Source organism: Myxocyprinus asiaticus, chromosome 40 (genome assembly GCF_019703515.2).
Source record: "Myxocyprinus asiaticus isolate MX2 ecotype Aquarium Trade chromosome 40, UBuf_Myxa_2, whole genome shotgun sequence".
Taxonomy (NCBI): domain Eukaryota; kingdom Metazoa; phylum Chordata; class Actinopteri; order Cypriniformes; family Catostomidae; genus Myxocyprinus; species Myxocyprinus asiaticus.
The window spans coordinates 32,695,970-32,713,002 of NC_059383.1; the positions used below are offsets into that span (position 1 = coordinate 32,695,970).

The following is a 17,033-nucleotide window of genomic DNA, read 5'->3' on the forward strand; positions in this document are numbered from 1 at the left end:
CACGTTCCCGCTTAGCCAGACAGGATTCAGTAGATACATTTTTTTTTTTTTTTTTTGGCTTACTCGAAGTTTGTGTAGGAGTCGGTGTTGTACTGGGAGCCGGATGTTTGCTGGATTCCATCTCTAAGATAACGTTACCTAGTGTTGCAGTTTGTTGTCGCTATTGAATAGCGGAAGAGAAGCACTGAAAAAGGCTCTCGGGAGCACGCATAAACGTCACAACCTTTGGATTTTCCTGGCAAAACCAACCCGCTCCCTTCACATGAAAATCAGTCTACAGGCTTTAATAGGCAACCTAGGAAGTCCGGGAAGGGCTCATTATTTAAGTTGCGTTACAAGCCGTTCACATGTGAATATTACATGAAAATTGTTACATACTGCACCTTTAATTTTTTCTCCCCCTTTCTCCCCAATTTGGAATGCCCAATTCCCAATGTGCTCAAAGTCCTCGTGGTGGCTTAGTGACCTGCCTCAATCCGACTGGTGGAGGATGAATCTCAGTTGCATCCGTGTCTGAGACCGTCAATCCACGCATCTTATCACGTGGTTTATTGAGCGCGTTACCACGGAGACGTAGCGCGTGTGGAGGCCCACGCTATTCTCCACGGCATCCACGCACAACTCACCACACACCCCACCAAGAGCGAGAACCACACATTATAACAACCACAAGGAGGTTACCCCATGTGCCTCTAACCTGGAGTCACTCAGCATGCCCTGGATTCGAACTCGTGACTCCAGGGGTGGTAGTCAGCGTCGATACTCACTGAGCTACCCAGGCCCCCAATTATCATAGTTTTAAGCATGTAATAATTGACATTTTTATAATGGATTTTCATTGTTTAACTCCTTCAGACCTGATTTTTTTCTACTGAGCAAAAAAAAACATACAAATTTACCCAGCTGATATTTACTCTTCTCCAGTATAGGAATGAGTCTGAAAAAAAAAAAAAAAAAAAACTATTGAAAGTCTGGGACAAGTCTAAAATAGTAAAATCTATAAACAAAAGGCATTTGAAAAGTAACAAAAATGTATGTATGTTTTGATGAAAATCAACCCCTGGCATATGCAATGGGAAAAATCTGTGAGATAAAAAGGTCATTTATATACATGAGTGACATCTGTTATGGGTTTATATTCTACATGACCTGTTCAGCATAAATAATTCTTACTATTTTGTAACTATGTTGTTACTATGTAATAACATCTTAATAACAGATTACATGGGTCATTTAAATAAAGTTAGCTTGCATACACATCTTAAGATGGACAGAGTGTAGACTGCTGGTTTCATTTGTTTTCAATGGCAGAGAATGACAGAAACAGGCAGAGTATTTTTACCCCGCTGTGATTTGACAGATAAATGCTTTGTGAATCAGGAAATCAGACTTCATTCGTGCATCCAGAATGCTCTATTCATCCGTCTTCACATTCACTCCCTCTCTGTCTGACAGACTGTTTGGTTTTAAGCAAAACACATGGGTGTTCAATGGCATTACTCTTACCTGTGTGTAGTGTCCATTGTGTGTGTTTGTGCATGTGTCTTATCCCGGATATGCGGACCACACTTGTAAACATTCCCCACTGTGAGAGGCCACAGTAGAGATTAGTCTTGTTGACTGGGCAAGGACACCCTGTCAGAGTGCGTTAGCAAGCGGCGGGCGTGGACAAACATACACACACATGCTCTCACACAAAAGTGCTCATTAATATCTCTGCTGTGTCATCTATCATACTCACATACACACACATTTACCGTGGAACACAACAGCAAAGTTTACCTATGCAAAACCGCTCACATAATCAAACAACAGATCATTTAGTTGGTAAAAGCTTAAAATCTTAGTGTACATTTTGTTAAAACAATATACACACAAAACCTAAATCATTTTAGCATTATAAAAATGTACTGTGGCGGTACTATGGTACAGTAATGATGTCAGATAGTAATAAAATTGTATATATACTTGTACCATGGTACTTTGAAATATACCATGGTGCAAACTGATAACCATATTGACATACAAAGGTTTGGAAAAAAACATAGTATTACCATGATGAAAAAACATAGTAAAACCCACATGTTTTAAAAACTGGCACGTTACAAATAAAAACTTTTTTGTAAGTGGGGTCAACCTTAAAGAAAAGTGGTATGTAAATGAGATAGTATATAGCTTTTTTTTTTTTCATTCTAAAAATGCAAAGTCTTCAGTATGTCTAGTTTTATTTTAAAAAATAGTTATGTATGGTACAGTATATCTCCATCTAGATATATAGACATATTAACGAATGTGTGCACTGCTTGTGTGTCTAAATGTTTTTACACTGCCAGATCCACAATTCCCTAGGCTCCTTATAAATATGCAGCTTGCTTTTTTTTTTTTTTTTTTTTTTTACTCTTTGCCTTGTCTTCTTTTTAAAACATGCAGCACTGACACTGCAATTACAACCTAATAAAGCCCTGAAACAATACAGCTTTTGTTCCCTTCATGCTGAAGTATAATTCAATAATGTCTACATAATCTGATTAATAAAAGCACAAACAATAAACAAGGACTCCTGAGGTGGCAGAATCGACTGGGCGAAAGGTTCTCCACAGATATCTCACACATAAACCCATTTCATTATACAGTAGCACCAATTGTGGTTTTTAGTTGTTTACTGAATTTAGACACAGAAAATTGTATATTAGAAGAGCATAATAAGCATGCATGGTGAGATTGATTGAGCAAATGTGTTTGCTTCGACAAGAGTTTGAGATGGGATTCATCCATTTATTTAGGGACTTTTAATAAGTGTGTCTGTGCTGTTACACCTGTAGTGGCACATTGATATTGCATTCATAACCACTTATTGTTTATGCTTAATTGTTACTTTAGTGTTATATCCAGGATTCAAGGGATTTGTTACACATACTCATACATGGAAATATTGTGAAAATAAAAGAATATACTGAAAAACTGAGTTTGTGTGTTTTGCTGTTTTCCTTTGTGGTATGTAACAACTTCTCTGTGTTTGTTTCAGAAGACAGAAAACTCTTCGTTGGCATGCTGAACAAGCAGCAATGTGAAGATGATGTGCAACGTCTTTTCGAGTCCTTCGGCAGCATCGAGGAGTGCACCATCCTCAGAGGTCCTGATGGAAACAGCAAAGGTTGTTCGAGTTCATATCTTGGTTCTGTTCGCTTTTATATCTTTAAATTAAACATCATTGATGAATGAATTATTTCATTAAGAGTTAAATTCAAATAGTATACACCTTTTGGACACACATACTCATTCTTTATTTTTTACAATTTTCCACATTTTAGAAAAAGTCTTCAAAATTATGAAATATCACAAATGGACAGTCTGATCTCATGAAAATTATATGCCTTATTACACATTTCACTACAGTTTCCTAATGAAATGCCAGCGAGGTGCACCAAAAGCAAGTGAATTAATGTATACAAGGCTTTAAAGGTAAATGTTTGAAAGAGGTTTTAATAAGTATAACGTACCTCCCTAACCAAAAAACTTTAACCTAAACCTAACCAATAATGTCCTAAAAGTGTCTTTTAGAGTAAAAGTGTATTGATTTCATAACATAGCAGTTTGTGAGTAATAGAGCTAAAATATAAGTGTTTATAAAGCCATAGTCAGCTGTTCAGATGGAAAACATTTATACATAAAAATTATGCGATTCAAAGTGCATTTGAGCAGCGGTGAAACACTTTCTTATAATGTGTTACATTCATATGAGCAGACAGAGAAGTAAGTTTGGAGCAGAAGAAATAGAAATTAACCTCGTGTAAATTCTCAGCTTTACGCTAAACTAAAATGCTATTTCTAGCCATTTTGCATACACACGTTACCAGGCATGATCACATTTTTTTATCAAGAAAATTCATGTTGGATCATAATTTCTTTTTTTCTAGTAAGACCTTTGATATCGTATACTTGATAATCATTTTTGTTTTGTTTCCCTGTAAAAATATCTAAAATTCCTTAAAACAAGATCAGTTTGATTTATCTTGTTTTAGAAACAACATTGCATAAGATATTTAGGTTTTTCAGAGAATGTATTTTTAACATGTGTATTTTGTCTTACTGTACTGGCAGAGTTTTTATAGTCAAAACAAGTGAAAAAATCTACCAGTGCTGAAGAAGTAATCCTTAGTATTTAGAATACGTTACTGACCTTGAGTAATCTAACGGAATACGTTACAAACTACATTTTACAGCATGTGTTCTGTAATCTGTAGTGGAATACATTTCAACAGTAACCCTCCCAACCCTGCTGATAGTGTCCTAAAAGCAACTGTGAGGTGAAAAATGCAAATGTTCTTCAATGCTCTTCAGAACTCAAGTGCAAGTCTATCAGTTGAGCTACCATGCAACTTGATCGCACTCAAATAAGCTTGTAAATGTAGTTGGTTATGTAGTGCGATCATTGGAATGTATCGTTTTAAAAGACATTCACTATAGTAAAAGTTATTGTTTTTCTATAGTTTTGATGTCATAAGATAGCATTGTATGAAAAGTAAGTATTAATGAACTGATAATTTACACATGATTCATGTGAAAGGGTATAAAAGTCATTGTTGCAGCGCGTCTAGTATTTATTTTTTTACTAGGAAATTGCTGTGACACGTACAAATAATTCTGTAAAAATGTCGGTATTGTAACATGATCTTATGAGACCAGGTTAAACTATTGTTGATAGTCCCAAAAAAACATATGGACACAGTTAATGTTAAAGGAGGTGTTCTTGATTGTGTTTCTCTCTCTCTTTAGGTTGTGCTTTTGTGAAGTATTCCACTCATGCAGAAGCTCAGGCTGCTATTAGTGCTTTACATGGCAGCCAAACCATGCCTGTGAGTGCCAGCACATCTGATCATGCACTTCTGTATCAAAAGCACATTTAAGGCACAAAATGTCCTCATTCCTTGTGTTTGTTTGTGTGTGTGTGTGTGTGTGTGTGTGTGTTTCAGGGAGCTTCCTCCAGCCTGGTGGTGAAGTTTGCAGACACAGATAAGGAGCGGACCATTCGACGCATGCAGCAGATGGCCGGTCAGATGGGCATCTTCAATCCGATGGCCCTGCAGTTTGGAACGTACGGTGCCTATGCACAGGCAAGAGCTCTCTCTCTCTTTCTCTCTCTCTCTGTCTCTCTCTTTCTCATTACACCCTCCCCAATATAATTTCTAACCGATTAGCAAGTAAAAAGTCATGCTGTATGGCTATGACATTAAAAAGCCTATTGGCTATTTAAAAAACAAGGGACAAACCCTTCAATATGCCGCACCCAATATCAATTGGAAATATGTCAGCGCAGGAGATTTCATGAGGTTATTTCATTTAAAGTAGTGTGTGGTGTGTTCGGATGGGTGTTCTCCTTCAGGTCCAACAGCAGGCAGCACTGATGGCATCTGTAGGTCAGGGAGGATATCTGAGCCCTATGGCCGCTTTTGCTGCTGCACAGATGCAACACATGGCCACCATCAACGGCCTCCCGGGGGCTCCCATGACCCCAACATCAGGTGAGAGCACACACGCTTTCACATATGGTTCAATAATTCTATTTTATGAGATTAAATATAAGATTAAACTGTACAGTTTGTTGTTTTTTTTTTTTGTTTTGTTTTTTGGAGCCATGGCCTTAAAGCGCACATGTTTTGAAATATTGAGCTTTGATGCTTGTATGCCAGGGGTTGTTATATGGTCAGTGGATATTCTGGGCTTAGTCCAGACCTCTTGGTGCTTCTGAGAAAAATAAAAAATTTAAACCAAATGTTTTTAGGTTCATGGCATTGTTTTAATAAAGAAGCATTGCAACAACCTTAGGGGGTGTGCGCGGACAGCTATCCCATCAACGTGCGCTACCCTGGCAGCTTTCGCTGTAGCGCAATGTCTCCATGTTTATAAGTATATCTCCCACTTAACGTGTTTGGATGCACTCTACAATATGGAACAGCCTTTCTGTGGGCGTCCAGTCCAGCCGGGCCCTCCCTCAAGCCCAGGGTCCAGGGCAAAAGTTCCAGCTGTCCCCCCTTATCGACAGCCCTGACCTTATGTGGTCATGCTTGTCTCTTTAAGTTTGCAAATTCCTTGGTTGCAATGGCATATTCCACTTTGTTTGCAAAGTTATGTCTCTGAAATAGCTCTAAAGATGCATTCTGTGCTTATTACATATGGATGAAAGGGAACTCTGTCCAAAAAATCAGCAAAGAGGTTCCTCGAATTTCTTTAGGAGTTTTCTGCAGAATGGAACAGTGCATAACGCACGCCATAATAATAATAAAAAAAAGAGCTTTCACTTTGTTGATGAATTAACTACAAAATGCGCTGGACATTATTCAGGTAGTCAAAAGTCTGGCTTGCGAGACTGATTTATAGAGAAGTGCAGCTCTGAAAGATTTTATTAGACACCAAAAATACCTGGCATGAGCAAAGTCTTTCAATTATTCATGGCTATCCATTTTTGCTGTTTTTGTTTTGCTTTGTAATGCTATTGATGTTGTCTACAATATCTTAATACCATGTTTGTTCCTTATGGTAATGATAAATGGGGGGGGGGGGGGGGTTTCCCCCTGTTTAGTAAGAGCCCTAGGCACTTCACCAAGAACATTCAGTGTTCACTGAACTCTATTATGAAATAGCTGCATAGTACTTTAACAGGCTGCTTAGTTGTGTCATCTCTCCTCTCTGGCTCCACCCCCAGGTGGAAGCACACCCCCTGGCATCACAGCTCCCACGGTGACCAGCATTCCATCTCCAATCAGTGTCAACGGTTTCACAGGGCTGCCACCTCCTCAGGCCAATGGCCAACCCCCAGCAGAGGCCATGTTTACCAATGGGATCCATCCTTACCCAGGTATACATCCATAGAGATATGGGTGTTTCTTCAACTTTGGGCAGTTTCGTGTTCCAGGGGTTGATTTTTATTTTTGTTATATAAAGGTCACATTAAAACTGGCTTAAAAACCTTTTACCTGGCATTCATTATTTATTTTTGATACTTTTAAAATACTTTTAGATTATTTAAAATTAATCAAATAAAGAGTGAATTAAACATAAACTATTTCAATATTTATTGTGTGAAAATTATCTCTGCAACACCAAACAATTTTGCCCCCATAAAGGTTTTTAGTGTACTTGTTAACCAGGTCTACAAAAGTGTCAGTGAAGAGTATGCTTGAGATAAAATATGACAAGTGATGTTTTGAAAAAAAAATAAAAAAATAAAAATAAGGTAAATATCCCTTGTGAGTAGAATATTTTTATTGGGCTTTATAAGGTTACTCTGTATTTACATAGTTAAGTATTAAGCAATAAAAATGAACTACATACTGAATTTGCAATTATTTTGTGGAGCTGATTTAATTAAAGTGCTTAATTATTATAAACAATATTATACATTGACAAAAATCATTGTCAAAGTAATTTTTGTCACAGTTATTCATAGTTGTGATTTGTGAATTGCCGTATTTTTCTCTCTATAATCAAATTTTATGTTTCTATATTAAAGTCATTTAACCTGTGCGCTGTCCAATCGCACATTGTTTAGGAATTTTGTACATATGATAGTATGTGTGATCTACTTCTCAAGTCAACTGCCTGTTATTTAACACAAGCTTTTCTCAGGCAACTTTATCTGAAAACTTTCCTTTTGGAGTTGTACTGTAAGATTTATCTGAAATGTCCGGCGGTGTCCTGTTAGCTGTCAGCAGGGCTGCATTAATGCACAGGCTTACCTGGGCTTAAGCCCCTGGGCCTTCGGCAGCAGGGGGGGCCCGAACTCTGCTGTATTTTCCCGTCTACATTCTCGGGAGGGCGTGTATGTAAACGCATTCTGCGGGAGACACTGATGTAAACACAGAGAGTGTGCGCAATGGCTAAACCCGTCCGTGTAGCGCATAATCATCGAGTGAAAACGTTACGCTCTATCACCCACCCCCCACCCCCCGCACTGACGACTGTTAGGAACCCAGCGAAACGTTAAGCCCTGGGGCCCAGGACCACCTTAATGCAGCCCTGGCTGTCAGATGTGTGTTGTGGAGTGGTATTTATGTCCAGTGCCACAGAGTAAAGCAAATGCCTGTCTCCCGGCCGTATCCCAGTTTTGCAGGAGGTGGTGTTTAGGGAAGACTCGGAGAAGGGCGGCCTGGGTGTGGCGCAGAGGAGTTGTTTTGGGGTTCAGGGAAGCTGCTTCCTGTCATCCCTCTCAGAAGGTATCGACCTCCTTCAAAATTCACTCAAGACCTGCAGTTAGTGTCGTGCAGTGTTGTTTTACTGTGTGTTTATGTTCGATTGGTTACAGTGTTTGTTTGTGTTTATGACTGTGCAATAGAGACAAATGCAGTATATACTAGACAGAGGGAGTGAAATGTGAAATGTCTCCATGTTTTATGGTGTTGTCAGCTTTATAGAGTGACTTTGTGTTGTTGCTGTTGTGATGTGGCTATAGTTGTGTGCATGCACTGTATAGTGTTGTAAGTAGTCATTTAGAAGACACTTGCCCAAAGTGAGTTACAGTAAACTAGAGACAGTAACCTGGGGTTGAGATTATAAACCTACAACCTTTCATTTACCAGCCCAGATCTTTAACCACTAGGCTTTAAAGGGATCGTTCATGAATGAAAATTTTGTCGTCATTTACTCTCATGGAAGTCCAAATCCATTTGACTTTAAAAAAACATACATGTAGTCCATATGACTCATGTACTACATTTCATTATATGCTATAGTCTTGTGAAGCCATACGATAGTTCTGTGCAAGAAACAGGCTTAAATGTACAGTATGTAATTATTCACTGATAACCTTCCTCTCTGCTGTAGCTCTCAAAACTTGTTCAGAATAGAAATACAGGAGTGCAGAATTGCCTTTATTACTGTATAAGCTCTCTGCTGATTGATGTGCCATATAGAGGTATAGATCTATATTGTTTTCCATGAGCTCTCTTGCTGTCTTCCAACTCTCAAGCAGCAGGGAAGCTTTGCAGGGCCCTGCTTGAGCTCCACGGCTTAATTGTTTGGGGTGAATGGTGTTGAGGGAGGGGAGGAACGTGATGTACTCCCAGCGTACAGCTCTGCCCAAATGCACTTGGTGACCCTGACTATGTCTGTTATCTCTCTCTCTCTTTCTGCAGCTCAGAGTCCCACTGCAGCAGACCCCTTACAGCAGGCTTACGCTGGAGTCCAACAATATGCAGGTCTGTCACTCAAAGAGAGGCTGTTTGTGATTGCATCTGAGCTTGCTGTGTCTTCAAACATAAATGTGTTAAGAGTGCATGCATTAGGGATGAGTGCAAAACTACATATTTTCAGAATGAACTAGTCGGAGGGTTGCCTGAACCCACCTACTAAACTAATTCTAGTCCTATAGAAAGCCCTGTATTATTATGCTGGTTTGAGGTTCACCTGACCCCGATCAGACACGTTTCTTAGGAGATGTTTATACAAGACAAGTTCTTGCATTAAAAAACAACAACTAGACAGTGCATCAAAATAGAAAGAATGCAAGGGTCTTGAGATGCATTTTTAAAAGTTTTTTCGATTAGACATGTTTCCAAGGGGGGGTTTACATAAGATTTGTTCTTGCCTTAAAAAAACAACTAGACAGAATACACCTGAATAGAAAAGAATGCAAGGGTATTGAGACACGTTTTTTTTTTTTTTTTTTTTTTTAAAGTTGGACTATTTTCGATCAGACACATTTCTTAAGGGCTGTTTACATAAGAAGCATTCTTGCATTAAAAAACAACTAGAATTTTTTTTTATCAGAATAGGAAAGAATGTATGGGTCTTGAGACATGGTTTTAAAAGTTGGAATATTTTTGATCAGTCACTTCTTAGGAGGCATTTACATGAGACGCATTCTTGCGTTAAAAATATACTAGAGGAAGTACAAGGGTCTTGTGACGTGTTTTTTAAAGTTGTTCTATTTCCAATCAGACACGTTTCTTAAGGGGCGTTTACATAAGACACATTCTTGAGTTTAAAAACAAAAAGGCAGAATGCAATGGTCTTTTCAGAGAGGGGTTAAAGTAATATTCTAGGTTCAATACAAGTTAAGCTCAATCGACAGCATTTGTGGCATGATGTTGATTACTACAAAAATCGACTCGTCCTTTCTTTTCTTTAAAGTTGTTTAAATCGTCATTTTTAAAGTCATTTTATGGTTTTAGGGTTTGTTGACATTACATCGTCATGGCAACAAAGTTGTAAAATTGGCTATAACTTACACAGAAAAGGTTAGTAAGTGATTTTATCATACTTAAATAATGTTAATACATGTTGTTTGTCTTGTGGCTCTACTAAAAAAAATGTATTTTATAGTTCAAAAATTGGTCCCCATACCAATTGTCAATTGGGTCCTCCATTGTAAGTGCCTCACTTTAACCCAGATGTTTGCTTTTTTTTTTTTTTTTAAGAAAAGGAGGGGCAAATCAAAATATATTTTTGTTCTAATCAACATTATGCCACAAATGCTGTCAATTGAGCTTAACTTGTATTGGACCCAGAACAAACTGTCTAACAACTAAACAGCACAGCACACTGTTATCTAGATAAACAAGTTAACCTCACTAATTGACTAGTTGGTTGTTGGACCAATCATGACCCATCCCTATCAATGTAATCTGTCTACATTCACTCGTGCACTGGAATAGGAGATGTAAGATGTGTGGAGTGTGTTTGTGTGTTATCTGACACATTGGTGTGTGTGTGTATGTGTCTCAGCAGCCTTCCCTGCTGCATACGGACAGATCAGCCAGGCTTTTCCCCAGCCACCTCCCATCATCCCCCAGCAACAAAGAGAAGGTGAGTCTGGTGCCAACGGTACATGCTACAGTTCGTGTAATCGAGTTGATTCTGCACCTGGTCACGTGACATCTTTTGTAACTGCCTTTTCATTAATTTTCTATTAAAGCGAGACTTTTGTATAGTTTCACTGAGAGGCTTTCGTGATGTCTCTGTATAGGCTAAATTAAAATGTAAAGTACGTAAGCAGCAATAGTTAGAGGAATATTATCCACCTTTTTCCTGGGGGTCTTACTGGGGAAACGAATGCGGGTGCTACTTCCGCCAGAAATTGTTCTATAGCGTTGGCTAGCTTCGGCTTCAGCAATATTTTATCCCGTTTACAGCTGGTGTTAAGATGTGTTTCGTATATTTCGATCACAAGTGCTAAATACGTGGGTAAACAGGGTCTAATACTTTTTTTAATCGGATCACAAAAAACACATTCAGAGGTAGTCAAAAACGCATATGACCACATCGCATTTAAAGTGTAAACACCTGATGCATCCCAGACCACAGCGAATCGCCACCCCTCACCTGTCAATCTAACACTGCGCTTAAACAAGAGTTTAAACTTTGCCCACTTAGTGTGCCTTTAAAAGGAAATAACAGTCCGGTCGGAAAATGTAGAGAAAGCGCTTACATCTACATGCACGAGATCTTCACAGATCTTCTTCATTGTCTGCTATCAACATTCATGTACCACAGATGACAAGCACAATCACCCGATGCTGAACAAACACAGGTACTCCACTAAAAATCCACTCTAAATGTTGCATTTATGTTTAGATTAAATTTCAACTGTATCTGGGAGAAAGTGCATCATTTTTTCATGCCTTAAAAGTCATGTCTTTTATGACTTTTTTGCTGTTTATCATGCAGTAACACGCAGATATAGTGATTAATGTATGTCGTCATGAAATCAGAGACCCTGCCCTTGAAATCTGAACACATAGATGTCTGAATGAATGGACGTACACTGCAACAACAATTGTGTTTACTTCTTAACAGAAGTAACGCCCATATTTCATGCAAAGCATCACAGGACATAGGAAAAAGGTGGATAGGAATATTTTCATCTTATTTTCTGTGACAAAAATTGTAAATGTTTTTTTACCTTGAAAAAAAGTTTTTGAAATGAATGATTAAGTTGTGTACACGTGTAGTCAAGGTGCAAGGAAAGTATATAAATACCTTTTATTGGATGGTTACACCACAATTTTTAAAGTCTTTTTTTTTTTTAGAAAATGCAATAAATATATATTTTTTAATTTATGAAACCAACATGGACACAAAGATTACATTTCTATGAACTTGAATCTTGTTTTAAACTAGATTTATTTCAATTTACTTTATAGTAAATGCACTTGTATTTGAAGCTTAGTTTGACAAGCAGGCAGCACTGCAAAAAAAACAAAAGTTGATCTAAATGTAAATCCTCTTCCTTACAATCTGACGGATGAACATTATTGTTTATTGATAGCATGCCACAGACGTGCTTCATAGACATTAAAGCAAATATGTTATTTCTCTTCCACCTGTGGCACCAAACGGAATTGCACTCACTTAAAAAAAACAAAAAAACATTCATAACAACATTGGGTCAACCAATGGCATGAGTTTGGGTCGGGATTACCTGTTTGTTTGACTGTAAAAACAATGGGAACAGTAATGTTCAATAAGTAGTTTTGATGATTCTAGGTCCTATCTCTTATCTCTGTGGTGGAATGCACATGGGATACTGCTCTGTATTTCTTTTTAAGCCATCTAATTTCACAGTCTGTCTTTTTTGACCTCCCTTCTCTTTTTATTCTCTTTGTTTCATCTATCCTCTCTTTTCTACACCTCATTCCTCTCCCATGACATTTTCTCCTAACTTCCTCTCTACAATCCTCCTTGTCTTTTTCCTGTCTCCACCTCTCTCTTTCTTTCTCTTTCGCTCTCTGTCTCTTTCTCCAGGGCCTGAAGGCTGTAACCTGTTTATTTATCACCTCCCTCAGGAGTTTGGGGACGGCGAGCTGATGCAGATGTTCCTGCCTTTCGGTAATGTCATCTCCTCCAAAGTGTTTGTGGATCGGGCGACAAACCAAAGTAAATGCTTTGGTGGGTAAAAATGATAAGACACCTGTGAAGATTATTCTCATTCCTACTTACACTATTAACATTTTTACCTCATTTCTCTACCACAGCAAAGCTTTCAAAATAAGTGAGACAGAAAAAAGAATGAATGGAAAATGTAAATAAAAAAAAAAGAAGAGGATTAGTGTAGTTAAGGGCTTAAAAGAATAGTGCACCCAAAAATTTTTTGTCATTATTTACTTACCCTCATTCTGTTTTAATAGTGTATGCTGTTATTTTTTCCATGGAACACAAAAGGAGAATATTGAAGAATTTTAACACCGCTCTTTTCCATACGATGACAGTACATAGTGACCACATCTGTCAAGCTCCAAAAATGACAAAAACACACAATAAAGAAGTCCCTTTCAAAATCTTGTAGGTGTTCAATGGAAAAAAAATAACTGCATACAGGTTTTAAACAACACGATGGTGAGTAAACAATGACAGAATGTTTGGTTTTGGGGGAACTGTTCATTTAATCAGTGGGTGACATGAGACTGTAGGGGGAAAGTGCAGAAGGGCGTTCGTGTGTCCTGGTTGTGACAAATGTGAACTTCTGTATTTTAATTAGTGCTATCTCTAGCTTCAGTGGCTCCTTGACTTATCAGAGGCATCGCTTGCATAAAAAAACACAGCACTATTTGATTTGAACTTAATAAAAACCTCCGCAGTTAGCAGGAGGCGCTCCAAAGACTCAGGCGTGATGATCTGAAATGTTGAGCTGGCTGAAATTATTACAATACCTCGAGAGAATGAGAAATTGGAGGGGGGAAAAAAATAGCATTTAAATGTTCATGTGCTAACAGAATCCGAATTATCTTTATTACCAAGTATGCTTACACATACAAGGAATTTGTCTTGGTGACAGAAGCTTCCAGTGCACAAACAATACAACAAGACAGAGATAATAATGAAAAATAAAAAAATAGAATAAAAATAAAAAGTGAATAGAAAATATAAGTATATATATATATATATATATATATATATATATATATATATATATATATATATATATATATATATTGTCTTATTGTATATATACACATAGTATATTTAGCACATAACATGCATATTGCGAATCAGTGTTAATGATGCTACTTTAAACCGTGGCTTGCTAAACTACAACTACTGCTAATTTTGGTTAAGCTACAGTGAAGCTATCTTTTTGTTAAAGTATTTAGCTGCTAATGAAAACATAATTTACAACATTTATTATGTTACTTGTAGGAAAAAGTAGCTTGTTACTGGAAAAGCTAAGCTATTTTGGGAACAGCTTAGCTACTTTCATGCTACTAAACTACTGCAAATGTTTTCTAACTGCTAAAATTGTGGTTGTTTTTATCAGTCATGTCATAATCTCAGTAGCACAATACACATGGATATAGCTCACCATTGCTACTTTAAAAATTGTGGCTCGCTAAGCAACAAGCTAATGATAATTTAGGTAAAATAGGTACATTTTGGATAAATTATTTAGCTACGCTAAAATCTATGTAACAAAAACACAATTTACAGTATTTCTTATGTTACTTGTTGGGAAAAGTAGCTTGTTAGGGTAAAAGCTACGCTTTTAGTAGCATTAAAGTATAGCTAAGCTTTCAGTAGCTTAAAAGTATGCTACTAGGGTAGCTCAGTGGTAAAGACACTGGCTACCACCCCTGGAGTTCGCTAGTTCGAATCCCAGGGCATGCTGAGTGACTCCAGCCAGGTCTCCTAAGCAACCAAATTGGCCCGGTTGCTAGGGAGGGTAGAGTCACATGGGGCAACCTCCTCATGATTGCTATAATGTGGTTCGTTCTTGGTGGGGCACATGGTGAGTTGAGTGTGGTTGCCGCAGTGGATGGCGTGAAGCCTCCACACGCGCTACGTCTCTGTGGCAACGCGCTCAACAAGCCACGTGATAAGATGCGCAGGTTGACGGTCTCAGACGCGGAGGCGACTGAGATTCGTCCTCCGCCACCCGGATTGAGGCGAATCACTTCGCAACCACGAGGACTTAAAAGCACATTGGGAATTGGGCATTCCAAATTGGGAGAAAAAAAAAAAGTATGCTACTAAAAAGCTGGCCATTCCTCAACACTTCTACTCAGGGATTAAATTAACCAAATGCTACCATTCTTTGCAATTTTGAAGAAGGGGTCCAGCTAACTGCCTCTTGCTAAGGCTAGGAGTGACTGGACGTTGTGTATTAGATTTTGCATGTTCTCTGTGCTTCTGATTATTGTGTATCATATGTAGTGTATGCTGTTGTTTTGTATTGATTTGGTGCATATATGGTGAAATGTTTCATATGTATCTTTTGAATCTGTGAAATGATTTCTTGCGTAAACTTGTCTGAAACCCTTGCCTTCATTTATTTCACCTCATCCCCCCCCCCAAAAAAATAAAAAAATTCTGGCCTCACTGTTACCTATTTCCCAAAAACCTACCTCCCAACCATCCATCAATACCTGCCTTCCTTCAATCCTATCTATCTTTCCATCGCATTTCCTTCCTTTCCACCCTTTCGTCCATCTGGTACTAACCTGACATCTTCTGTCTATCTCTGTCTTCCTTCGTTCTCCAGGCTTTGTGAGTTTCGATAACCCGGGTAGCGCCCAGGCCGCCATCCAGTCCATGAATGGCTTTCAGATTGGCATGAAGAGACTCAAAGTGCAGCTGAAGAGGCCAAAGGACGCCAACCGCCCATATTAGCCCCCCCCCTCCCCACAGCCACCCCTGACCCTGGGGGTGAAGGCCGCCGCTGTGCACAGGGAAAGACAGGTCAGTGGGAATCTCTTACCAAAGCCAAATACACAAGGACACATACGCATACCATAAGACTCTTTGCACACTTGCCCATGGCCCTGACCTGGCAGAGTAGCAGCAAAACCGAATGAGCCAAGTGGTGATATGTCCATGTATGGTTCAAAATCAACATGAAATCAATATTGACCCTATTTACATTCTTATTGCATGTTCTTATTTTGAATAATTCAGCAGTGCACAGAATTCCAAAGAAAAATAAATGTTTGTAATCTTTCATCAGAAGATAGTAATTTTGAAAACGTTTTAAACTACTTTTCTTTTTAACCAATACGAGTGTAGTACTCTCAGCTTTGTTTAATGCATTGCAGTAATTTATTGGCAGTGAAGAAATTATGTATTTAAAAAAGTGTTAACATCGAGATGCTCTTGAGAATGAACTTGACTTTCAGCTTTCACATCCCAGTGAAAAATGGGTTTCAGCTGTGTTTCAAGAGAGCAAACTCACATTCAGGTCTGGCTTCATTCTGGTATGGAATATCCACTTTTTTACAAACCAGTAAATTTCCGATGGACACAATAAGGTTAAATACTTTGTTTGATTCAGAAATCCGTCACAGTATGGAAGTAAAATGGGTTGTGAATACAGTTTCATGTTGATTTTAAATAAGTTCAGTAAATAAGGCACCTTCCTTTTCAAACAATCTTCTCTCTGGGGCAGGACTTTGGCAGAGGGGGAAAGATTAGTCGTTTCCATAGTGAACAAATCTCATATCCCTGCCCGTCTCGCATCCCCTCATCTAAATGAAGATGGAAAATCAATGCAGTGTCATTAATTTACCCTGCTGATGCCTTTTACTGGGCCAAGTTATTACCTACTTACACAGCTAGTGAGCCATCTCCGCCTCTGTTCGCTGCAGAGTTGCAATAGACAACACAGTAAGACTCCCACTCATCTCACCACTGTCCTGATACATCAAACTGTACTTCCCAACCATAAAGGAATAGTTCACCCAAAAATGAAAATTCTCTCATCATTTACTCACCCTCATGCCATCCCAGATGTATATTACTTTCTTTCATCTGCTGAACTCAAATGAAGGTTTTTAGAAGAATCTGTATGTCCATACAATGTAAGTGAATGGGTTCCAAAAGTCAGCTTAAAATTAATCCATATGACTCCAGTGGTTAAATCTGTATTTTCAGAAGTGATATGATTGGTGTGAGTGAGAAACAGATCAATATTTAAGTCCTTTTTACTATAAATTCTCCTCTCTGCTCAGTCAATCTCCACTTTAACTTTCACTTTCACATTCTTATTCTTGTGTTTTTGGTGATTCATATTCTTCATGCATATCGTCTTCTACTGGGCAGAGAGAAGA

The 17,033-nt window shown here is 38.3% G+C and overlaps 1 protein-coding gene across 3 annotated transcripts in view; it reads left to right on the plus strand.

The window, feature by feature from the left end:
• The window catches only part of celf4 (CUGBP, Elav-like family member 4), a 120,465-nt gene that overhangs the window by 101,217 nt on the left and 2,215 nt on the right, over positions 1-17,033 (plus strand). Inside the window, exons 4-13 of one of the 3 annotated variants that reach the window (XM_051681438.1) lie at positions 3,026-3,154; positions 4,777-4,856; positions 4,974-5,114; positions 5,384-5,522; positions 6,704-6,856; positions 8,103-8,213; positions 9,132-9,194; positions 10,723-10,803; positions 12,742-12,885; positions 15,473-15,669. In XM_051681438.1, the coding sequence (XP_051537398.1) occupies positions 3,026-3,154; positions 4,777-4,856; positions 4,974-5,114; positions 5,384-5,522; positions 6,704-6,856; positions 8,103-8,213; positions 9,132-9,194; positions 10,723-10,803; positions 12,742-12,885; positions 15,473-15,600 (1,169 nt within the window). In that variant the 3' untranslated portion in view covers positions 15,601-15,669. The remainder of the gene's footprint in view (positions 1-3,025; positions 3,155-4,776; positions 4,857-4,973; positions 5,115-5,383; positions 5,523-6,703; positions 6,857-8,102; positions 8,214-9,131; positions 9,195-10,722; positions 10,804-12,741; positions 12,886-15,472; positions 15,670-17,033) is intronic. The other 2 variants (XM_051681440.1, XM_051681439.1) reach the window with 2 other exon arrangements.